The sequence below is a fragment of the Orcinus orca genome, chromosome 11 (assembly GCF_937001465.1).
Source record: "Orcinus orca chromosome 11, mOrcOrc1.1, whole genome shotgun sequence".
NCBI classification, from domain to species: Eukaryota; Metazoa; Chordata; class Mammalia; order Artiodactyla; family Delphinidae; genus Orcinus; species Orcinus orca.
The window spans coordinates 54,817,546-54,842,708 of record NC_064569.1 but is presented as its reverse complement, the minus strand read 5'-3'; the positions used below and the strand labels follow the sequence as shown (position 1 = coordinate 54,842,708).

At 37.7% G+C, this 25,163-nt stretch overlaps 1 protein-coding gene across 4 annotated transcripts in view; it reads left to right on the top strand.

Annotated features, from left to right (window-relative positions):
• Positions 1-55: 55 nt before the first annotated feature.
• MDM1 (Mdm1 nuclear protein) overlaps positions 56-25,163 on the top strand; it is a 29,568-nt gene continuing 4,460 nt past the window's right edge. Inside the window, exons 1-12 of one of the 4 annotated variants that reach the window (XM_033409559.2) lie at positions 61-218; positions 1,264-1,378; positions 4,961-5,325; positions 6,437-6,571; positions 10,405-10,572; positions 11,829-11,932; positions 12,014-12,113; positions 17,200-17,229; positions 17,555-17,730; positions 18,802-19,095; positions 20,123-20,235; positions 20,331-20,428. In XM_033409559.2, the coding sequence (XP_033265450.2) occupies positions 201-218; positions 1,264-1,378; positions 4,961-5,325; positions 6,437-6,571; positions 10,405-10,572; positions 11,829-11,932; positions 12,014-12,113; positions 17,200-17,229; positions 17,555-17,730; positions 18,802-19,095; positions 20,123-20,235; positions 20,331-20,428 (1,716 nt within the window). In that variant the 5' untranslated portion in view covers positions 61-200. Of the gene's footprint in view, positions 219-1,263; positions 1,379-4,495; positions 4,809-4,960; positions 5,326-6,436; positions 6,572-10,404; positions 10,573-11,828; positions 11,933-12,013; positions 12,114-17,199; positions 17,230-17,554; positions 17,731-18,801; positions 19,096-20,122; positions 20,236-20,330; positions 20,429-25,163 lie in introns of those variants that run through there. The other 3 variants (XM_004281865.3, XM_033409562.2, XM_004281867.3) reach the window with 3 other exon arrangements.

Here is a 25,163-nt window from a genome sequence, read left to right as displayed (position 1 = left end):
CTACTGGTTTTCAGTCTTCAGAATGGGCGGGGAAAGGCAGAGCGACACGGCTCAAGGAGACAAGCGCGGAGTGCGGCGGCGCGTAGTCGGGGACGCTGGGCCGAGGCTTTTGCTAGGGAACCTCCTGTTGTCGCCCCGCCCCCTCCGGGCTTTTTGTCTCATTAACTGTCGGAGTGACTGGGGCTCCAGCGCCGGGCGACATGCCGGTGCGCTTCAAGGTGAGGCCGGGGTCCCCGGGGGCCGAAGCCTGATGGGGGGAGCTGGGACAGGGCGGGTGCAGGGCGCCGGAGCCTCACTGGCTTCCTGGGCCGCGCCCCTCGGCCCTGCTGAGCCTGTCAGCTCCCGATCCTCCCATCCTAGAGGATGCTGCTCTTGTCCTCTTACCTAGCCCCCTCTCCGCTCACACTCACTTCCGAGTTGCCGAGTGGAATAGTTAGATGGTTTGAGGTGGATTTATTTGGGTGGGTGGGGGCGGGGAGAGCTTAGAGACATGTAGATGGAGGGCACTTTGTAATGGGAACTACGGTGGCTTCAGATTGGGACACCTGTGGACCACATCACAGCTTAGCTTTTAACACCCCTTCCCTTTAAAACTTTAAAGTGTGTTATGTCTTTTAAAGGCTTGAGAAATGGGACCCTGACAAGATAAAGACAGGGTATAAGAAATACACATTCTTCACAATTGTGCATTTGTTTAAGGTTTGTTAATAGTTCCAGGTAGCTGGTAGCTGTCATGGTCAAGCACCCTTCAACATTAACAGTTGACCACAGTGTTCCACAAGCCCTGACTGTCTTCTTTTATCTTGAGGGTTTGCATCCAGAATGGGAGGGAATTTGGCTTTTCTTGGTTGACTTTACAAAACTTCTAAAGGGATTAGGCATACTATATTATATTGTGTACTCGGTGAGAACTTCGTTAGTTAGGATAATTATAGTGATGAGGATTTAGATTGCCACCCATTATCAGACAAGACCTCAGGCTTTGGAATCAGACAACCAGCAAAAGGGTAGCCACTCTGAGCCTCAGAATCCTTGTAACATCTGTCTCAAGTGGTTGTGAGGATTAAAGGATATAACACTATGAACTGGTAGCACAGGGCTGGGTCAATGTTGGGAGCTATTATTAAGGACCTCTTCTATGTTTAATTATCAGTCTTAAGTCTTTCAACTCTTTTTAGAGGTTCAGAAATGATTTTTACTGATGTCTACCTTAAAACAACTTTCATTACTTACGTTTTACTCAAATTGTACTTTGCATTACAGGGGTTGAGTGAATACCAGAGAAACTTTCTGTGGAAAAAGTCATATTTGTCAGAGTCCTGTAATTCCTCATTGGGGAGAAGGTACCCATGGGCTGGACTTAGATCAGATCAATTAGGTAAGTTGAACAGCTAGTAGTCATTATAAGTTGAATAAACCTCGGGGTCAAGTTTGCAAAATGATTTATTAAAAATTTGTGAAGTGGGCTTCCCTGGTGGCGCAGTGGTTGGGGGTCCGCCTGCCGATGCAGGGGACACGGGTTCGTGCCACGGTCCGGGAGGATCCCACATGCCACGGAGCGGCTGGGCCCGTGGGCCATGGCCGCTGAGCCTGCGCGTCCGGAGCCTGTGCTCCGCAACGGGAGAGGCCACAACAGTGAGAGGCCCGCGTACCACACACAAAAAAAGAAAAAAATTTGTGAAGCATTGTTCAGTTGGCCTGGTTGATGTACTCGTTTGTTTAACAAATACTTATTGAGGGTTTACTGTAGGCCATGACTATTCCCCTCTTCTAGGGATATAACTTTGAACCAGACAAAGACCCTTAACTGTGGGGAAAACAGTAAACAAGTAACTCAATAAATAAACCAGGGGATTTCAGGTTGTTATATAAAGTTGTAGGCTGGTGTGATAGATAACTGGAAGGAGAGGTGGGTTGGAGGGAATACACTTTAGAATCAGTGGTCAGGAAAGGCTTATTTGAAGTGATATTGGAGCTGAGACATGAAAGCTGAGTGTGGACAAGTGTGGGGAGGGGTACTCCCAAGGTCTTGAGGAATGGAAGCTTAGATAGATAAAGCAGTTTGCCCAAGGTTCACACTCATAAGTGACAGAACCATGATTTGAAATCAAGTCTGTGTTGTTCAAAGCCTGTGAGTTCAGAGGCCATGTTCTTGTCATCACACATGCTTCCTCCCTGTATCTCAGGGAAGTTAGAACCCTCGGCTAAGGTTTCCCAGAGTGTGGTAGAAGGGGAAAGAGACAGACTGATTCCATTCAACCTGCTTGCTTAATTCTCCCTCACTAGAACATAAGATCTCTGAGAGCAGGGCTCTGTCTGTCTTCACCACCTTGTTCCTGCTTAGTACATGACACAGGGCCTTGGCATACTCTGGAGTTTATTAAACTTCATTTTTGAATGAATGAATAAAGCTGGGTTTGAATCCACATTTGCTGTGTGACTTCGGGCAAATTGGGCCTGTTTCACCAAGTGGGAGTTGGGAAGCCCATTGCACAGGATTCCTAGGAGGGATGAAATGAGATGTTCCTCTTAAGGGCTAGGTGCATATATACAGATGAGTGCTTGGTGCCCAACCTGTGACATGTGTGAGAGTGCCAGATGTGTAGTATATAAGTTCCTCCAACTTAGATGTTTGAAGCCAGGAGAAGAAAGACTTACATGTGGGGTGGCAAGCCTGGGAAATTAGTAAGATGAGAGTGTTTCCAGGATTAGGTTTGGAGAACAAAGGGAAAAGTGGATGAGAGTGGGTGGTTCTTTTAGGATTCCTCTGAATTGTCAGGACCCTTTGCCCAGAGCCTGGCTTCAAAGACTGGGTGTCACTGCATCTTGGGCAGGGTGGTGCTCATAATCCTCTCCGAATGACCAGAAACTCCACAGATTAGATTAGATTAGATTAAGAATCCCAACATAAATCTCTCAAAATGTAGCTAGCCCACTGAGGGCCTTGAGGGATGTTATGACACGGGGCATTGGTTAACCACATAGTTGCCCCCATGTAACATTTTAGCTTGGATCAGCTACATGTGAGGGTAGGGGTGATGAAATGAGACTGCGGGAGCAGAGCCACTTTGGAGTATGGTACCTTGTGAGGAAGGAATGGTCTAGGGGGAGGCCTGTTAACAGGGAGGTAAGGGGGAGGGGCAGAGTGAGAACTCCAGGTTGCTCAGAAAGGGAGGTGGGGGCCAGGAAAGAACAGCAGCGGTGTTACCGAAGGCTGGCTGGGCGTTCTGTGCTTATTTTTCCTCATAGTGTATTTTCCACCGTGCTAGGAGACAAGGGTGGACCACTTGAGAATCTTCTCTTTTCATTTTGCTCTTCTTCCAGCAGCCCTGCTCTGTGTTAAAGAGAGAAGTCTGGGGCAGTGGTCTTCAAGCTTTTGTGCTTTCATACCCGCTAAAAGAATTTAGAAACTCTTATCTCTGTTCACATTTTAAAGTTGATATTTAAGTTCTTTTTTATCAAAAGTGTAATGAATAGTTTCAAAGGATATGATTTCTAGCATATTGAATATTGTGTATATGTTTTACATGTCTTTTGTTAAAATTTTGGAGCTAGCGATTGAGCTCAGTTTATGGTAAATGTTCATCATTTAATTGGTAAAGTCAGTCCTCACTAGAAAACTAATCATGTAAATTAGAATTATTCTGTGAGAAAAAAGTCTGACTTTATTTTTTGGTCCACATAAATGCATTAATATGCATATATGCATTTCACATAATGACTGTCTTACACCCTGAATTTTAATTCTAAGATAGGTAGATGGAAAAGGTGTTGTGCTGGATAAAATAATGCACTGTTCTTTTGTTATTTCTAATCTCTGCCTTTGTTGCTTTCTGTCAAATACTCTTCCTCAGGAGTTGTGCTTTCTTGAATTGTTCCTTTGTTTGTCCTCCCCACCTATGACAATTTCTTTATTCCATAGGGTGGTTGAGAGGCGTGTCTTTCTTGTATGAAGTGGGAAGAGGGTGATTATGAAGGGAGTGGTGAGAAAGGAGACTACAGATGGCAGATGCAGCCCTTAGGCTGTCAGGAAGTAGCACACATGGAAGTTAGGATCTGGAAAGTGATTCCCTTAAGCTGCCCATTTCTGCTCCTGCCCCCCCCACAGAATGTCTTTCTGTGCCTCCAGATATATATGCACCCAGTTTGGAGACCGTGGTCTAGGGCAGACTTGTAAGGGTGGGGACCCTGGGTTTGATGGCCAGAACATCCATGATAGAGGCTAAAGGGCTCTGGTTTTACCTAATGCCAGGTTGTCTGTCTACCTTCCCTTCTCTTCCATTCTTAATCTTTCTTCTCTACCCCACCCTGCACTGTCTTCTTTCTTTTTAAAGAATGGCTCCAAACTAGGGCAGTATCTCAGTGACTGTCATTCCACAGAGCTCCTCTTACTTGGGTAGAAGGTTAAGTTTTTGGACATTTGCTTGCCAGACAGAAATACAGAGAAATCGTATCTTAGGTCTTGTCAAAAGGGTTCATTCTCTTTACTTCTCAGGAACTCAAGGCAAATGTAGAACTAAGATCCAGCATAATGACATCTCACCCCTTCTCATCTTGGTCTGCTGTACATAAGAGAAGCTTTGTGAAAAGTTCCAAATTTTGACAGCACCAGGGCCCTTTGTTCTGTAAAGTAGCACAGGAAAGTAATTAGAAACGGAGGCAACACATTCCACCTGGCTTGCCAGGTCCATCACGTTGTGATTCTAGCAACTTGTGTTAGGATAACTCGAACATTGTGACCTCAATTTAAAAATTATGGTCAAACGTTTAATATTTCTTTAAAACAAAATTAAAGATATTATGTGGAAAAACTGTACTTTTTTTAATCCCGTAACTGGAAGGATATTGTGTATCTCAACTGAACTTTAAATTCCATTTCTCCTCTCATACATGTGATTAAAAGTTGTCTTTGTAGCTTGATGCTTTGGTATCTGCTATTTTTGTATATTATATTTTGTAGGAATCACAAAAGAGCCAAGTTTTATTTCCAAAAGAAGAGTCCCTCACCATGACCCACAGATTTCAAAATCTCTTGAGTGGAATGGAGCTACCTCAGAGAACGCTGTGGTTGTATCACCAGAACCCGAAGCCCCCAGAACACCAGAACCAGAACAAAAAGAAGATGTTAACCAAGAAAGGGTTCTTGCACTAGACACCTCCAGGGTTCCCAAGAGAACCAGATCTCACTCTGCAGACTCCAGAGCTGAAGGGGCTTCAGAAATTGTGGAAAATAAGGAGGCTATAGTAGCAAATCATGTACCAGTTAATGAAAATGTGGAGCTGGAACATTCTACCAAGGTTCTTTCAGAAAACATAGATGGTGGGGTAGGTATATTCACTGTATTTCCTTTCAGAAGCATAGAATTCTTTGTAAATTTCATCATCATTTCAGTAATATTACATTTTGTGCTTAAATTTTTCCATTATTTGTTTTCTTGTCCAGTGTCTGTAGAAGAGTTGATAAGAGGCTGTTGACTTTAGTTATTATGACTTAGTTCTCTTCTTAACAGTTGCCATTTTGTACTGGTTTTACTAAGATATCCCTTCGTTGGGTACACAGCCTGCCTCTGGATTTTATTTATCATATATCAGCACCTGAGTCCTAAGGGACAGATCAAGTTGAGACAGAGAAAGGGAGTAGGCCATTACCTCTGGCAGGGATGGTGAGCTGACTTATACCTAGGCCCTTTTCAATTTCTTATTGTGTACTAGCAGAAAAAACAGAGTCTCAATTGACAAAATGCAAAAGGAAGGAGAGGTCTGGCTAGATCTCAAAAGATCTTGCAGTTCTGCTCTCTTATGTCCCAGCTGGCCTGCGGCAGGTCCCTGCGAGCACATAAGCAGAGGCTGCAGGGACCCGTGCAGACGCCTCACTGCTTCCCCATTTTTCTCCACTCTACTGCTTCCTCCCCATCTCATGTCCACCGCTGACTGGAACCACGGAGAGGCATTTAGAAGTGTTGGAAGACCAGGGGGCATGGGAATCAAGGAAGGTGACATGTAAGTCTGGTGGGCAGGGGAAGGGGTGTCCCCAAAGCAAGCTGTGGACGAGGTAATGTGCTGTTGTTTCTTAGTAATATATTCACTTATGCATAATTGGTAGGAAGGGACTGAGAAATGTTATCTACACTTGATCTTAGCCAAAAGGCCGAGAAGCAATGAGAGAAATGTTATCTTTTGCTGGGATGCACAATAATTCCTTGACGGTATTAAGGGAATTTTAAAGAGTTTCACAATTTAAAGGAAGATTAACAATTAAAGAAAGGTTTCTGTATGACGATGTGCATATAGTTAATGATACCTTACTGTACACTTAAGAATTTGTTAAGAGGGTAGAGTTTTATGTTCTACGTTTTTTACCACAGTTAAAAAAAAGAAAAAGTTTGAATAGAAATTTTTAATAACTTTGAGTGGGATTTTTTTTTTTCCCTAACAGTTGGATAGACTTCTACAGAAAAAAGCTGGACTGACTGTTGTTCCTTCACATAATGTCTTGAGAAATTCTGAATATCAAAGGCAGTTTGTTTGGAAGACCCCTAAAGAAACTACTTCAGCTTTTGCAGCCAATCAGGTAGTTTAATGGATGCAATACATTTTTGAGGAATATCATCTAATCTAGTGTTGCAGATTTACATAGAACTAAGAACTGAAAGAAATTAGATACTTAAGAAGGCCTGAAGGTGGGTTCTAGAAACGTGAAAATGAGAGTTTTGCTAAAATCATCCTATTACTTCTGATTTATAGTAGTAATATTATACTGTCCTAGGCTACTGATGATCATTGTTGCCAGATCCATCACATATACTAAATATGAGACAGGGTAATGAAAACTTGAGGACTGGTAAGTTTTTGCATGCTGTGAATTTTTTTTATTTATTAAAAAATTGTTAAATTGATTGTATTCTGAAATGTTGAATTTTGTTGACTAATATATTGCATGTTTTCTGTCTTCTAAGAAAGGTGTAACTGCATTGGATATTTATTTTAATAAGTACAAAATAGGTTGAAAGTGATGCAAGATATATAATTTTGTCCTTATATCAAATGAGCAGTGATAGGAATTGTCAGTTTAACTATATTTATAAATTCAAAAGCTATAATGGTAACTAAATGTGATATTAGGTTTCATTGTATCCTCACACAATTTTAGTATTAGACTACCATTACTAATATATACACTGTTGTTTTACTACTAGAATTCTCCATACAGTTCTTAGCTCATTTATGTTCTTAACCATACTCCTAGGCTTAGGTAGGAAATACTTCCATTTAGAATATCCCCAAAGGCTCATGACAGCTTAGTCTTTTCTTTCTCACTCACCTATATACTTTATACACCCATAAGGACCAAGAGGATAATTAGATTCAGCAAGACAATAACATGTCCTCTTACACTAAGATAGTACCAGTGTTATCCTACAAATTGTAGCAGCTTTAGGCTTGCTTACTTGTTATTCAGTTTTTAAAAAACTGAAATTTATATAACATTTTAGGGACACATAAAATAACATAAATCAATACATACCCTTTATAAACCTAGTGAATAGAATCAGTACTTCTTTTGCTGGCTCACAAGTGTTGTTGGATAGAAAGTGTACCTACAAAATTACTTACAGCCTAAAAATCATGACTGTTCGATTTTTGTAGAATATCTTACCTTTAAGGTAGAGGTGATTCAAATCAAAGCCCTATTGACAACTTCTGCATACTTCAGTGAAAGCATTATGTAGAAACGTTCTTTTGATAGTATCAGAAGTATAACATAAAATAAATCACTAGCAATACCTTCACTACTAGCTTTATTGCTTTCATTAGTGAGGGTTTCAGAGAATTTTTTTTGGAAGCAAATGCTCTTTGTTAGTTGAAAGCATATCAGTTTTCGGGTCTGTGGATTGAAGAGCTCTGTGACAGAAACTTTCAAAGCTTGTTGATAGGGAACCTCTAAAGGAGCTGTTCCGTTCTGTTTTATCAGACACCTGTTTTCTGAAAGGATGTCTTATATTAATATGTAAAAGAGTCAGAACAATTTTTGGCAGAAGAGTCCTTGAGGTTATACTACTTCAGTATACAGTATATACTGTACTTAAAAAGATATACTGTTTGGTTGTGATCTGTATGAAGGTGTATTATTCAGCGTTGTGAAGCAATAATATACCTTATTTGAACTCCATATCTTTTCTATTTGCTTTCTCTGTAATCAGTGGTAATAGACCATGAAATGGAAACCATATTATGAAATATTAAGGATAAAAGAAAACATTTAAAAATAGAAACATGATAATTACCTGTTTTTTTCCTTGCTTTAAGCTAAAAATAAGCAAAGGAAAAAACCTGAGCAAATGCATATGTCAGATATTCAAAACGTTAAGACTTTTTTATTGTTGTAGGAGGAAAAAAAATTCATGTCAAGGAGGAAAAAAACCCTGCAGAGCTGACAACAGAGTTGCTTTGTAAAGCTAATGTGTATTTTCTTATTATTAAAATCTGCCTATTTTACTATTCTCACTACCGAACTAATAGGGGGGTGGGGAACTTGGGGGAGAAAAGATATGGTTCATTATTTCTTTTGGCTTAAGCATTATTTGATTACAATAACTATTATTCAAAACATAGTAATGAGTAGAGAAAGTTGACCTTTGGATTTTCTCTCCAGCTTTACTGAGCTCTAATTGACAAAAATTATATATTTATGATGTACGATGTGAAGTTTTGACATATGTATTCATTCTGAAATGATTATCACAATCAAGCTAACTAACACATCTATCACCTCATGTAGTTACCATTTTTTGTGTGTGTGGTGAGAACACTTAAGATCTATCCTTTTAGCAAATTTTAAGTACATAATACAGTATTGTTAACTACATACATACTGTACTTCAGATCTCTATAACTTATTTATCCTGCATAATTGAAACTTTGTACCCTTTGACCAGCATCTCCCCATTTCTCCCACCCCCTGGTCCCTGGCAACCACCAGTCTATTTGCTGCTTCTATGAGTTCCTTTAGATTCCACATATAAGTGGGATCATATAATGCAGTATTTGTCTTTCTGTGCCTGGCTCATTTCACTTAGCATATGTTCTCCAGGTTCATCCATGTTGTTGCAAGTGAGAGGATTTTTTTTTTTTAAGGCTGAATAATAATACATTTTCTTTATCCATTCATCTGTCCATGGACACTTAGACTGATTCCATATCTTGGCTACTGTGAATAATGCTATAATGAACATGGGAGTGTAGATATCTTTTGAGATACTGATTTCACTTCCCTTGGATATATACCTAGAAGTGGGGTTGCTGGATCTATTTTAAATTTTTTGAGGACCCTCTATACTGCTTTCCATAATGGCCATATCAATTTACATTCCCACCAACAGTGGACCGGGGTTCCCTTTTCTCTGCATCCTTGCCAACACTTGTTACCATTTGTATTTTTGATAATAGCCATTCTAACATGTGAGGTGAAATCTCACTGATGTTGGTTTATTCCTTGATGATTAGTGATGTTGAGCACCTGTTCGTGTACCCGTTGGCCATTTGTATGTCTTCTTTGGAAAAAAGTTCCTTTGCCCATTTTTAATCAGATTGCTTTTTTTTTATTGAGTTTTATGAGTTCTTTATTATTTTGAATATTAACTCTTTATCAGATATATGATTTGAAAATATTGCGTCTTGGTTTGATGTAGTCCCACTTGTTTATTTTTGCTTTGGTTGCCTTTGTTTTTGGTATGAAATCCAAAAAACCATCATCAAGACCCATGTCAAGGAGCTTAGCCTATGATTTCTTCCAGAAGTTTTATGGTTTCAGGGCTTACGTTCAAGTCTTTAATCCATTTTGAGTTAATTTTTATGTATGGCACCAGACAGTGGTCCATTTTCATTCTTTTGTGTGTAGCTGTCCAATTTTCTCAACACCATTTATTGAAGAGACCCTTTCGCCATTGTATGTTCTTGGCTCGTTTGTCATAAGTTAATTGACCATATACATGTGAGCTTATTTCTGGACTCCTTATTCTGTTCCATTGATCTATATGTCTGTTTTTATGCCTCTTTGCCCATTTTTTAATTGGGTTGTTTTCTTGCTGTTGAGTTGAGTTCCTTAAATATTTTAAATATTGACCCCTTATGAGATGAATGCAGATATTTTCTCCCACTCAATATGTTGTCTCTTCACTCTGTTGATTATTTTCTGTACAGAAGTTTTTTAGTTTGATGCAATCCCATTTGTTTTTGCTTTTGTTGCAATGGATGTTAATTAGACATGTGAAATGAAATTACAGTCGTATATAATTTTCCCTTTTTTGTATCCTATGATTCAACTTCGTATGTGAAATTTTTTAAGCAATTGAAGAAGTTCTGTATATTTAACAAAAAACTAAACTAAAGTAATTTTTTTTTAAGGTTTTCCACAATAAAAGCAAATTTGTTCCACAATTCAAAGGTAACTCATTCATCCATGAAACTGAATACAAAAGAAATTTTAAGGGTTTATCTCCAGTGAAAGAACCAAAACAAAGAAATCATTTGAAGGAGAACGGAAATTTTGAAACAATATCTCCTGAAAAGAAGGTATTTGTCAGTTCTTTAAACAAAATAAAATCCTCATGATTTGAAACTCTCCACGTTTTCTTTTACTTACCACCATTTGGAACTTTACAAATTTCCTTTTACTTATCACCATTTGAGATTTTGTTTTTAGCTAGTTCACTAATTTGTTTATTTATTCACTAAATGTCAAATGTTCATCTAGCACCTGGTAGAAACCAGGCACCAGGTAGGTACTGAGAATACAATGGTAACTACACTAAGCCCTAAGCAGTTCTTGGGTTAGTGGGGAGACAGATCTAAATAATTAAGTGTAATACAGTGCAGCATATGCTTAGCAATACAGCAGGTAAGTCTGCTATGTCTAATATCAAATGATTGTCCTTATAGTAATGTGAGCTCCAGAGGTTACAGTGGTGATAGAAACACATACTTTAAATAGTGGAAATCAGATAGAAACACACATGTATTTTAAACCATAGCTTTAGTATGCCAAATTATAGCCAGTATAATTCACACGATTTACCTTGGTATATACAAACATGTACTTCTCTGTGTGAAATTACAGCTGTTTCAGTTACAGCATCAGGTTAAAATTATTGTAAATTATAGGTAAATCAGGGGTAAGTCCTATTTTTTGATCTCCTGGAATGTCATACCTGAAATGTTATGGGTTCTAAGAATAAAAATTATATGACTAAAAGTAAAATAATTTATATATATATAAATATACATATATAAAAATTATATATGCATATATATAAGTCATACATATATATTATATATGATGTATATGTTTAATAATATATATACTTGTTGGACCTATGATGTTCTTGAAAAAAAAAGAATTAAGTTATTCAGTAAAGCTGTGTGCTAACTTACAATAATTAAGTGGAAGGTCCCAATGAGTAACAATTAAATGTAAACTTAGAATATCAAGGGAAAATGTAAGACCAGTGTTCAATAGGTCGTTAACATAAAGTTTATTTATTTAGATGTTTGTTAATTAAAACTTTTTCCTAGCCAAGTATCTAAAATTTTTATTGTTAGAAAATGAAACCATATCCTGAGCTATATACTTCAAGAAACTAACCAGATGTACTAGTTTCAAAACTTGCTTGTTGATTTTTTATGATTTCTATGTTATCTTTAGTAGTTAAAGCTTACTTTTAAAAACAGAATTGTAATTCAGTATCCAGCTATACTTTATAACATCTGTGTTTTCACTTTAATGTATAACATAAATTGAGCATAAAAAGTTTAAATTATTTTCATTTTAGTATAATAAAACAGATGATCCTTTAAAATTAGAAGCAGAGATGGAATCAAAAGACTTAAACCAGCCTAAAAAGAAACTTACTCCTTGGAGACATCAAAGGCTTGGGTATGTATTTTGTAAGAAAAATATCATGGTATTTAGATGATCAACATGGTGAAATATTTACTCTCATTTCATTTCTGTTAGGAAGGTGAATTCTGAATATAGAGCAAAATTTCTGAGCCCAGCCCAATATTTTTATAAAGCTGGGACTTGGACACGTGTGAAGGAAAACATACCAAATCAGGTGAGTGTATAAGCTCAGGAAGCCCATATGTTCTTTGGCACTATATCAGTTTGATTTCACAATAGTTTCACCTAGTAATAGAGATGACAGTATGAAAATGTATGATGCGGTAATAGCACTAAAAGTATCAGGAACTTCAATTGTATGTATGAGGATATAGTTTATCAGTGTGTTTAGTTTTTTTAAAAATACTAGCTTAGAGATTAGTATTATTATAAGGTCTTTAAAGTTAAAAATGTTTTTAAAATCAAATATTTATGTTAATGAAGTCAGTTTATAGAATTGTAGCATTATAGATTTGATTATTTTATAACCTTCAGACGTCTCTCAATTCAAGATTGATTAATTTTTCAAGATTAGTTTATCTGACTGACGTGCCCTGTTAGCATGTACTAATAGTGCAGTCTGCAAGCACAAGGAAGGAGTGGCCTGTGTTGATAGAGGTTTGAGTTCTAGTGTTGGGATACCCTGACATATGGGAGAAATTCTGAGGATCCTAAAGAAAGGTTGGAAGAAAAGGGTAATTCTAGAATTGGTGAGTGCTAGTTTAGTACTAGCTTCTTATAGCCAAAGGATAAACGGTGGAGCTTTTTTGGTTATTGTGTAGTTAGCATCTTTTAAACTACATCTTGATGGTTTGCTCCCCTTTCTGTGTGAATAAGCTAAATGAGAACATTTTGGATTAGACATTATAAAGAGAGGGATAATTTGGATGGGGAATGAATCTTATTTAGCTCCATACTTTAAACCATGGCTAACAATTATGTGTAATCAGCCTCTGACACTTTGAGCTTCTGGTTCTTGGCTCTGGCAGCTCCCAGACCTATGTCCTGGTGACGATATTGGGTTGGCCAAAAAGTTCGTTCAGATTTTTCCATACGACGTTACAGAAAACCCGAACGAACTTTTCGGCCAACCGAATATTACTGGGGGCAAAATTCCTATACTCACCTTGGTGAAATCAAGTTAAAAATGAGAACATTGAAAGCAGCCATGACAGAAGAAAGGAATTGAGTCAGTTTTGAATTCTTGAGCAGTTTCTGACCATGCCAGACCTCCGTGAGGATCTCTGTGCCTGAGGAGTCTGATGGGGAATGGGGGAAAACCCCAGGCAAAGGCAGGAGCAGAGTGTGGCCATAGAGGGCGTGTGTGGCCAGTTGGTAGGTGTCAGCCACTGCCCTGTCGTGTTCCGGTACTTCGCTAGGTTGGGTTCATGAGAAGCTCCTTGTTTTGGAAAGATTATCACTTAGTCTGAGACTTCTTTGAACTAAGATGAGTTGGTATTTAGGCCTCAGATGTAAACTTTTAACGGACTCAGAGGACTGTTATGTCTGGAGTCGTGATAATGTGACAGTCCTTATCCTGCCCTTGTGGAAGAGAACATTTTTGTTTTTGTTGTTAATTTAAGATCGGTCTTTAAGATTTCCTATTATAATATCTTGGTAATGTGACTTTTCTGAAGGTTTGTTTTATTAATTGCTATAGGTGGTTGAAAATGTTTAAATTAGTAGAATAGTTTGCCTTAACTTCATGGTCAAAATCATTCAAAAAAACAAATTGGAGTTAGAAAAGAATAAGAAATTTTAGTTATGAGGTTAGTGATCACTGATAGTGCTAATAGTTTTAGTCGATCAGGTCATAGACATTTAATATGGGCCATATTTTCTTATATCTTACATTTTTTTCCCTGGAAGATACTTACTGTATGTGGCTGATTTTGAGGTACCTATGTATAAGGTACTCCCTCATTTTCCTACTCCTAACATTTCATGGAATATTATTCACACTCGTCAAATGCATTTGGACATCAGCGACTTTTTTTTTTTTTTTTTTTTTTTTTTTTGCGGTACGCGGGCCTCTCACTGTTGTGGCCTCTCCCGTTGCGCAGCACAGGCTCTGGACGCGCAGGCTCAGCGGCCATGGCTCACGGGCCCAGCCGCTCCGCGGTATGTGGGATCTTCCCGGACCGGGGCACGAACCCGTGTCCCCTGCATCGGCAGGCCGACTCTCAACCACTGCGCCACCAGGGAAGCCCCATCAGCGACTTTTTTATCATTAGAATATTAACGCACTTTGAATCATGTTACAGTTTTCTAGTCCATGTATCATCTTCATTTGCCTCTTTCTTCTTTGAGATATTGTACTTTTTTAATCTATTTATAGTCTAGTCACTAGATATTTTATCCTGTGTCCCAAGTTCCTATTCACATAACATTAGGGTAGTTGATTTTATTTGTCCAGTGGTTGTATATTTGTTATCTCTATACTATAACCAGTGGCTCTATTCCTCTTTAAAATGCTCGCTTGAAGGCTGTTTTTTTAATAATAATCAGCAACTGCAACTGTTAAGTCCAATCCTCAGAATAACTACTGGATCTGTGTTAAATGTCTTTTTTTCCTGATTGTTAGGTAGTCTTCTAATCCTCCCAACTGCATTGGTTGAGATAATTTTTTTCTAATGTGTCTTCCAGAAATAGGACTTTGTTTCAAGATGAAGTGCCACATTGAGACATTCTGTAATTTGACAGACACTGTAAGGACTTTTAGGTATAAGATGACTCTTCATTTTCAAGGGATGATTTTGGGAAAAGGAGTATTTTATTCCCCAGTTTTCTGAGTTTGAATTTTTCACATATAAATTTTAAACAACTTAGTTGAATTCTTAATTTGGGAAAAGAAATCCAGAAAGGAAAACGTTCTACTTATAGCATTTAATATTATGTAACCTGATGGTGTTACTTGACCTGAAAAGGGGTGTGTGTGTGGCTTTAACTGAGTTAGGCATGGTTTATTCATATCATTTTTAGTGGCTCCTTTTTTTGGCTGTAGGGATTGTTTTTAATACTGAGTTCACACCATTGATTTTTTTTCTCTTTCTAGTAGAGCACCTTACTTTGGAAATATCAGCGTCCTATTTTTTCATCTGAGTTTAGGACTACAGAAGTTTAAAATCATATATTTGTAAAATATAACAGTACTAAGATTATTAACAAAGATTGCTGATAAAGTCAATTTAAAACATTGAGTTTTGAATGTCAGTAACAAATAGAACTGAATAAAGTTTTACAGAATTTCTGTATCTCCCCTCCCTTTAAAAAAAGTTGATGTCAGATAAAACTAGGTCACTGTGTACGTGGAGGGGATGTTCGTCCATCCTCTCATTCATCAATCAGTGAGGTCCTCCCGTATGGATAGAATGCAGCCTTCTCTGCAGCTCCTTCCTGCTCCACCTTACACACAGTGCAGGACTGGTAGGACCCCCTTTTGAAACCACTCCTTCAGTTTATATCTCATTTGTTTATTATGGCATAGATCGTACCAATATTATGATAATGATTTATCATATACGAGGAGGTCGGCCTGCTCTACCAGATTGTGAGCACATTGAGTGCAGGAACTTTCTTGCTTATCTTTGCTACCAGCCATCTAGCTCAGGCCTAGTGCTTAGTGCATACTCAGGACAGGTTGTGGAATCAATGTTGAAAGGCTACATTCTCCCTCACCTCAAGGAGTTCATAGGTTAATGGGGAAGAATGACACAAGAAATAATTCCAGAAGAATGAAATAAGTACTAGTGGGGATATGCACCAAGGGCTTTGAGAACCCAGAGGGGAGGAAGTGATCCTAAGGCATGAAGATTTTATCATGTAGGTGATGGAGTGACCATGACACATTTGAAGCATGGGGGTACTTATTAGAAATAAAATCCGGATTATATCAAGGCACTTTAGTACAAGCTTCCCATGCATTCAGAATACACTGGTTAAGAGTTCAACAGACTCAATACCTATTAAATGCAAAAACCATTATTAGTAATTTTCTTTAAAGTATAAGAGTTGAAAAAATGGTAAATGAACATGGCTTAATTTTTTTAACAGTGAAGAAAACAATATTTTGAATTATCTTTTAGGAATGTTTCAGGTTTGGTTCATTAGAGCAGTAGGACTCTTTTGGGATTATGTGTTTTCTTTTGCCCTGGCAGACGCTGTCCTTTGCTTTGTCTGATTCCCTAGAGATGTAGCACTTGCATCTCTCTGCATCAGTAGTATTTCTTTAAGGAGCTGAGGATATGTTTCTCCAGTTGCTTTTGCAATGCCAATTTTCATTATTTGCTTTTTTGCCTTTAAGTGAGAGAAAAGCAGTTTTTTTCTTTGCTTTTATTTCTTTAACTTTTTATTTTATATTAGAGTATAGTTGATTAACAATTTTGTGATAATTTCAGTTGTACAGCAAAGTGATTCAGTTATACATACACATGTATCTATTCTTTTCCCATTTAGGTTGTTACATAATATGAGAAAAGCGATTTTAGCAGACAGTATCCAGGTATCCTTTTAAGGCTAATATTTGTATTTATGATAGGAAAAAATGATACAGTTTTTTGAGAATAAATTATTTTAAGCAGATTATTCAAAACTTTTAAGCTGCAACTTAATTTTTTTACATTGTGGAATTGTATTCAGGGAAGCCAGAAGGTGGCAGTATGATGTATAAAATGAAAGGGTTTCAATGAGTATAAAAGACTCCTTTTCATGTGAAAATATGTTATTTGCATATTAGGGAATTCAAGTCACCTTATATCAGTAGTTCATCAGAACTTTTTTTTGGTATCCTGTTCCTTTGTCGAATATATTACAGTTATTATTTTGTGGGATATTCTTTTAAATTATGTATTTAATACTGGTTTTGCTGATTACAAGGGAATGTTGAGGAATGTGGAGAGGAAAGCCTCATGACTCTCTCAGTGGAGCTTCTGTAGTAGTAGCAGCAGGTGTATATAAGCCCAGAAGTAAAGACTGGGGCTAGGGGTTTCTGGCATGTCAGTACTCTTCCAGAGGTGGGGAAATAGTAATTAGGTTACCTTGTTGCGGACAGCATTCCACCCATGCAAGAACGTGGTTGATTTTCAAGGCAGTGTTAAAGTATCTTGGTTACTGAATTAAATGCTACTGAAAATACTAAAAAAAAATTGACAAGTTTGGTATATATTTAGAAGGAAAAATAATAAGGTATTTCAGTGATTCCCATTAATATTCGATTATGGCATTAACCTGTCATTAAGTATGTTTCTGTATTCCTCCCCTAGGGTTCTCTAAATGCCATGTGGTATGCGGAGGTTGGTTGCTTTTGAGTTTTTAAATCTGTAATAATGCATAGAGTACTTGTGTAATTTCAGTTGAAGTAAGAAGTAGGTGTCGATATTTTTCTTAGCTGCTGCAAATTTCTCCCTGCCTGTTGGCCTGAAGTAAAATAACTGCACTGTGCATCAGCTTGACTGTTTTAATTTCTGCTTAAAAATGCACATAGTGTATGTGGCTACTTTTGCCTTTCTTTCTCCTTGGTCTCTGGCTGTATTTGTACAATGTCTTGGATATGCTACTTGGTGATATTTGCAAAGGAGCATTTACAATGATACATGATATCTCAACTCTCCTGCATAGGTTAAAGAACTCCGAGAGAAGGCTGAGTTTTATAGGAAACGAGTTCAGGGAACTCATTTTTCTCGGGACCATCTGAATCAGATTCTGTCTGAAAACAACCGCTGTTGGGATGTCTCCTCGACCACGAGCTCAGAAGGAACCATTAGTAGCAACATTAGAGCACTAGATCTTGCTGGGTGAGATGTTATTTGTGGATGGTGGAAAAGTATGTTATAGATTATGTAGATCATGGAATTACATAGGAAAATGATATGAAGACTCAAAAGTCGTCTAGTCTAATGGAAATATACCAGCCACTTATTACATTTCATTATTTTTAGTTTATTCTCTGTGAAAAGTAAAGCTATACATACTTGCTTTACACGCTTGGGTAGAAATAATACATAATTTAAATCTGGAAGATTGGATTTTATAAAATTCCTTCTTAGCAATTAAGAGTAGACTAGGGATGACTATACAGTAGACGTAAAAAACTTTAAAAAGTAAAACAAAAAGAAAAAGGTGACAATAATAAAAACTTAGAGAATATTATCTATTAGTACATTTCCATTATCATTCATTAATGGATTTTTGTGGTTAATATGGAACTTCCACCCTGATTCTGTGGAAGAATTCTCTGCTATTTTGGGTTTTAAAGTGAACACAATTAAACTGTTTCTAAGAGGAATAGCACATCGATTTGTAGCAAATAAAATAGTTCTTGGTTTTTATAGTGTATTAGTGTAGCCATACATACCAAATTAACTATAAATTCTAATTATGTGACATCTGATTTTAAAAGTTCATCACAAAATCTGTTAACAGTGACTTGAAAAGATTAATATATCTAAAATATAAAATTGGAATCAGCTTATTTGATCCATAAGTACACATGAGTTTGTGCACAAACCCTAATTGAGTAACTGAACAAGTTAGACCATGTGAGGGGGTCCTAGTTTATGTATGCAGAGGCCACTCGAGAGATACATGTGAGTTTTATCAGCAGTGGTGCAGGCATATATGTGTGATGGGAGGAGTAGAAGGAGATAAATATAATTTATTTTGGAATATTTTAATAGATTGTAACTTTAACTTCTATTGTAAAATGAACTCTTAATTCGATTTTTTTCTTCAGTATCTGGGCAAGGCAATATCAGTGGGAAACAGAGTTGTGAACGATGGAAGGCAATGACGGACTTATTAAAATAAGTATCAATTAGAAACCTCAAACTACTCAATTTAAAATAAAACTTATTTTTGTTATGCAGAGATCCTACAAGCCATAAGACTTTGCAGAAATATCCTTCTACAAAACTAGAAGAAAAAAGACCTATCTTGGAAGAACAGCCCCAGAAAACTACCACAGAGAAATTGGGTGTGTCAGATGCTCCCATACCTGTTAGAAGGCGTCTGGCTTGGGATGCAGAGAACACCACTGAAGACACACAGAAACAGCCAAGAGAGGAGGAGGAAGAGGAGGAAAGGGACAAGCAGGTTAATGTGGGAGAGCTAGAGAAGTTGGAAGTACAGGAAAAATCTAAAGCAGACAAAATAAAAGAAGGGTGAGCGTTTTAAATTAATCAGTATATAGACGCATTATTGTTCACAGTTAATATGTATTTCGTTTTGTCACTAATTAATTATAGTGGTTTACACTTTGGTTTTATGACTAATAAAGAGCAGATTTTACTTTAATGTCACGAAATAGGCATTTCTTTATGGTTTATATAATTTGATTCACTCAGGTATTTGAGTCACCACTACTTGGTAGTTGAACACTTGAACATTGAGCTACTTGGGGAGGAAGTAGTTAGGGTTATTTTCATTTATATCCTCCTAATTATGATTTGCTAGATATCTCTGGAAGTATGACTTTATGACTTGAAGAAAATAACTGATATTCTTTACTATCAGATGGTTATACTACCAAAAAGAAAGAAAAGATGTTTTGTAATATTAAAATAAGTGATTTCCTACCAAATGTAAAATAGATAGCTAGTGGGAAGCAGCTGCGTAGCACAGGGAGATCAGCTTGGTGCTTTGTTTCCACCTAGAGGGGTGGGATAGGGAGGGTGGGAGGGAGATGCAGGAGGGAAGAGATATGGGAACATATGTATATGTAGAGCTGATTCACTTTGTTATAAAGCAGAGACGAACACCATTGTAAAGCAATTATACTCCAATAAAGATGTTTAAAAAAATTTTTTTAATAAAATAAGTGATTTCTGCAAATAGCTAATTTCCATTGATTTATATGCAGAATGCTTTGGGGAGTGGTTCTCTGCCATTGGTTATGGTATTTTTTTGTCCATAGTCCAATGCCCTTAGCATTCATTCGTGAGTTTTGCAGCTAATATGGAAGTTAGGTTCTGATATAATGGAAGAATTCTCTGGTGTGTTGCTGACTTGCAGTGATCTTAACTCTTTTCCAATATTCAGTTACTCTTAACTGTGCGTAGATTTGTTTATTTTTTTCAGAAACAAAATGGCCTTCTCTTATAGGTCTATAGTTTAATTGCATAATGATGGCAAAGTATTTTTTTATTATATTTTCTGGAGGACATGCTTCATAATTGTTTTAATTTGTAGGTCGGAGTCGTCTTCTGTGTCCTCAGGAAAAGGAGGCAGGCTTCCTACTCCGAAGCTAAGAGAACTTGGTGGAATCCAGAGGACTCATCACGATCTTACCACTCCAGCTGTTGGTAACAGGCAAACACTGTGCAGTTCTTATTTCACCTGCTTTCTCTACATGATAATTTAGTTTAATCAAAATATAACATCTTTTGCATTTTTCCAGGTGGTGCTGTTTTAGTGTCTCCATCTAAAATGAAGCCTTCAGTTGCAGAACAGAGAAAAAGAATGTCCTCTCAGGATGGCTTAGAAACTTTTAGGAAGGTAAATATTTATATTTTGGAGAAAAACATCTCTTCAGGAAGTGATTATTTTAGTCACATGCAATAAGTGAATGAGAGGTTCCGATTTTAGAAAATTCTGCCTATCATATATGGAGATGATGCTCTTAACTTACTTTCAGAAGGCAAAGGCATTGAATTGTTTTTTTGGGTAGTGGCACTGTATTTCTGCTATACTTTCAATTTATGTCAGTAGTGACAACAGGAAGAGAGAGAAGAAAAACAATACTATTGGAGCATCTTCTGTGGCAGTTTTGTTCCAGCTATGTTCCAGATGCTGATTTAACACTAGAGATGTAGCAGTGAAAGGAGCAGGTAAAAATCCTGGCCCTCACTGAACTTACATTCTAGTGGAGGAGAGAGACAATAAACAGGATAACTAGGTAAAATGCATAGTATTTTAGATAGTGATAAGAACTAAGGAGAAAAATAAAGCAGGGGAAGTGAGTAGGAAGTGGCGAGGGAAGTTCTCACTGAGAGGGTAACATTTGAGCAGAATCTGAAGCAGGTGAAGGACTGACCCATATGCATATCTAGGAAGGCATTCCAGGCAAAAAGAATAGCAAGTGCAAAGTCCTCCAAGTGAGAAGGTACCTGATTCTTTGAGGAACAGGCAGGAGTGGAGCTGAGAGCAAGAAAGGGAGAACAGGATGGGCAATGAGGTCAGAGGCATAATGAGGAACTCAATTGTGTAGGGCCTTATAGGTCATAGCAAAGACTTTGAATTTTATTCTGAATGAAATGGAAAGCCTTTAGAGGGGCAGAGGAGTGATATGATTTGACTTGGGTTTTTCCAAGGTCACTCTGGCAACTGTATTGGGAATAGACAGTAGGGGTGCAAGAGCAAGGGCTTGAAACTGGTTAGTCAGTTACAATATCCAGGCAAGAGGTGATGGTCATTTGGATAATAGCAGTAGCTGTACCAGGAGCTAGATTTGGTTATTTTCCATTGTCTACCCCTTGGTTGCTGGTAGGCAGAGGAGTCATTAAACTCACTGAACACAGTCATTTTTTTCCTTTGTTTTCTTACAGAAGCTACTATTATAATAACATTAAATCTGTAAGTCATTCAGTTTGCAGTGAATTATCCCTGTCATTCAGTTGCCCTTGGTTAATATCATTCTGTATCTCTTTTTTTTTACCATAGGAATTAGGAAGACTATATTATATTATCCAGAAATATTTTCACCTTGAATTGTGGGAGTGTTGTGGGGCAGCAGCAATTTGGGGAACTTCTGTGGGGATGATCATAATAGCTAGCATTTACTGAGCACTTACTATGTTCTAGGCTCCGTGCTAAGTACTTTACATGTGTTAATTTCTTCAGTCTTCATAATGGTGGAGTAGGATTTGTCCCCAGGCAGTCTGTTCTCAGAGCCCACATTTTTAACCCCTAAACAACACTGTCTCACAAGACTTGAGAGTAGAATTCTCATGATATTGGTTTGATAGTCAAGTACCATCTGTACATTTAAAAAATGATATTAAAAACCCAAGTGTATGTTAGCTCACTTCATTCAGCAGATGTTTCTTATCCATTTACTTACATGCTAGATGCTGTGGTTGTGATAATGAGCAAAAATAGACATGGTACATGATTTTGTTGAACCTACAGTCTTGTGAGAATCACACCCCCAAAAAAGTAAAATTAAAACTAATAATAGTTTCAAAGAAGTATATAGTGCTGTCCTGGAAGGAATTGACCTAGTCATGGAGATCAGGAAGCTTCTTGAAAGTCAAGGATGCTTCTTTGAAGAAGTCATAATTGAGTTGAGATATAGAGGAAGAAGAAGAGTTAACCAGGTAAAAAGGGAGGGGAGGAGAAGCATAGCATATGCCACAGTCCCGTGGAGAGAAAGGGCATATTTTTTTGTTTTTATTTTTGATGTGGACCATTTTTTTTAAGTCTCTATTGAATTTGTTACAATATTGCTTCTGTTTTCTTTTTGGTTTTTTGGCCACGAGGCATGTGGGATCTTAGCTCCCTGACCAGGGATCGAACCCACACCCCCTGCATTGGAAGGTGAAGTCTTAACCACTGGACCGCCAGGGAAGTCCCATGGACATAGAGTTTTAGGAAACAAAGACCAGTGCAGTGTGTGGCAGGGAGCAGGAGCACGATGAGGCTGGAAGAGACAGCAATATTGAGAATTTCTTTCATCTCAAGTAAAATGGAAAATGACTGAAATATTTTAAATATGAGAGTGTTGTGATTGATTTATGTTTTGCAAGATCTCTCTGGCTGCCGTGGAAGGCAAGAGTGGACTGTGGATACCTTTGAGAGCCCATTGCAGTAGTCCTGATAGGAGCTGTGATAGCTTGGACTAAAGAGGGTGGGCATAGACGTGAGTGAAACTGAAGAATTGTGTAAGGGGAACAATGTCAAGGCCTGGAGCTGGGTTGGATAATGATTTCTAGGTTTCTGACTTGCCCAGCAGGATTGATGGAGAGTGCCACGCACTGAGAGAACTCTGCACGAAAGCCATCTTTGGAGGGGAATATCAGGTGTTTCGTTTTCATTCACTCAGTTCAGAATTTACTGTGCTCTTACTATGTATCAAACACTGTTCTGGGATCTGGGGATTCATTGGTAATCAAGATAAAATTCCTGCGATCGTGGAACTTACATTTTCATTGGGAGAAGTAGACAAATGATTTTTTAAAAAAGAATTTCAGATAGTAGTAAGTGCTATCAATTAAATAAAACTGAAAATGACCTCCAAGGGGTGGGTGAGACTGCTTTAGTTTGGGTCATCAGGACAGGCACCTCTGAGGAGGTGACATTTTAGCAAGACCTGGCTGATGAGGGAGGTGCCCATGCAGAGATCTGGGCTGGAGATTGTTTTCCAGGTAGAAGGAACAGCAAGTGCAGGTGAACAACAGTGAGCGTTTCATCGAGAGTGAAGAGGTCTGTGTGACTGGAGCCTGGAGAAAGCAGGGGAGAGGGTGGGAATGAGGGTGGAAAGGGAGTGGGCAAGGGAGCTGGGTAAGGAGTGGGATGTTCTTCTAATGGCACTGGGAAGCTCTTGGAGGATTTTAAGCAGTAAAGCAGATATAGATCTCTGATACACTTGATAACTAAAATCACTCTGGCTACTCAGTGGAGAATGGGCTATACTGGGGGAGAGTAGAAGCAGTGAGGCCAATAAGGAGGCTTTTAGGTTCAAGAACAGATCATAAAGTCAAATTAAACCTGGGAACCCCATGTATTACAAATATTCTATAGATTTAATTCAGGTTTTAACAGTAATGAAACCAATTTGACAGAAGTTCCAAATTCTACATATATATATACAAAAAGAAAAAACCAAAAGAATGATTTTCATAAGAGATCTTTGTAATTAAAAAGGGAAGCAGGGGCTTCCCTGGTGGTGCAGTGGTTGAGAGTCCGCCTGCCAGTGCAGGGGACACGGGTTCATGCCCCGGTCTGGGAAGATCCCACATGCTGCAGAGCGGCTGGGCCCGTGAGCCATGGCTGCTGAGCTTGCGTGTCTGGAGCCTGTGCTCCGCAACAGGAGAGGCCACAACAGGGAGAGGCCACAACAGTGAGAGGCCCGCGTACCGCAAAAAAAAAAAAAAAAAAAAAGGGAAGCAAGTGGAAAATTTGTGGTTTTATCTTAGATCTTGATTTAAAAATATTTGTTTTTTGGATGAGACCCCAGGCTATCTCCCCTTTGAAGCAATAAGCCCTCTAATTGCAGAAAATGATGCCTAAGGTCAGAAAGCAATGTTTTGAACATTACATTGATAAACTCAAAGTTAATAACTAAAGGCAACAATTACAAGGAATGATCAGGAAAGTTTGGGGCTATATTTGATTTTAATTGTTTACATTCTCCTAAAAAGTAAAATTATACAGGGACTTTTCTATTCATGATATATTATCATTGTGGAAGAATAGAAAATACTGAGCAAACCAAAAAAGAAGGTAATTCATACCTACTGTTCAGAAACATCCGTTGTTGAATTTGAGTTTAGATATATAGTGTATTTGTTTATTATACTGTAGATAAGTTTTCATAATACATTTTTCTCACCTAGCAATGTATTGTGAACATACTTCCATACCATTAATTTATAATCTGACTTTTAATTGTGATATGATGTACGATCTGTAGTTATACTATAGTTTTTTTTTTAACTAGATGCTCATTGTTGAAATGTATTTTTTAAAACTAGATGCCTATTGTTGTTATTTCTTAGTTTTACTTTATTTTGAAAAAATGCTTTAAAGAAATCCATTCTTTACCTGCATTTTTGTTCATATTGTTGTTACCTATTTTTATGTAAATACTCCCTAAGTATTAATTGTGTGGTCAAAGAGCCACAGTATTAAGGTTTTTGCTATCTTGCCAGCTCCCCTGGAAGGTTGTCCTACCAGTAACACTGGATAAGAGTGCCAGTTTTCTGCATCCTTGTCAGCTCAGGGTATTATAGTTTGTTTGTTTTAATTTATCTTTGTAATTTGGTAAGTGAAAAATTACTATGTCATTGCTTTTATTTTGTAATTATTTGATTATCAGTGAGGTGTGGAATATGTTTGCTATTTGTAATTTGTATGTATATGAATTGCTGACATGTATCCTTTTTCTACCTTTAAATTAGGTTTATCTTACTACTTTTAAAGAAATATTTGTGTAACAGTGATAATAATTCATTGTCCGTCCAGTAAGTTGTATATTTTCCCCAAGTTTGTCATTTTTCTTTCATTTTTTAAA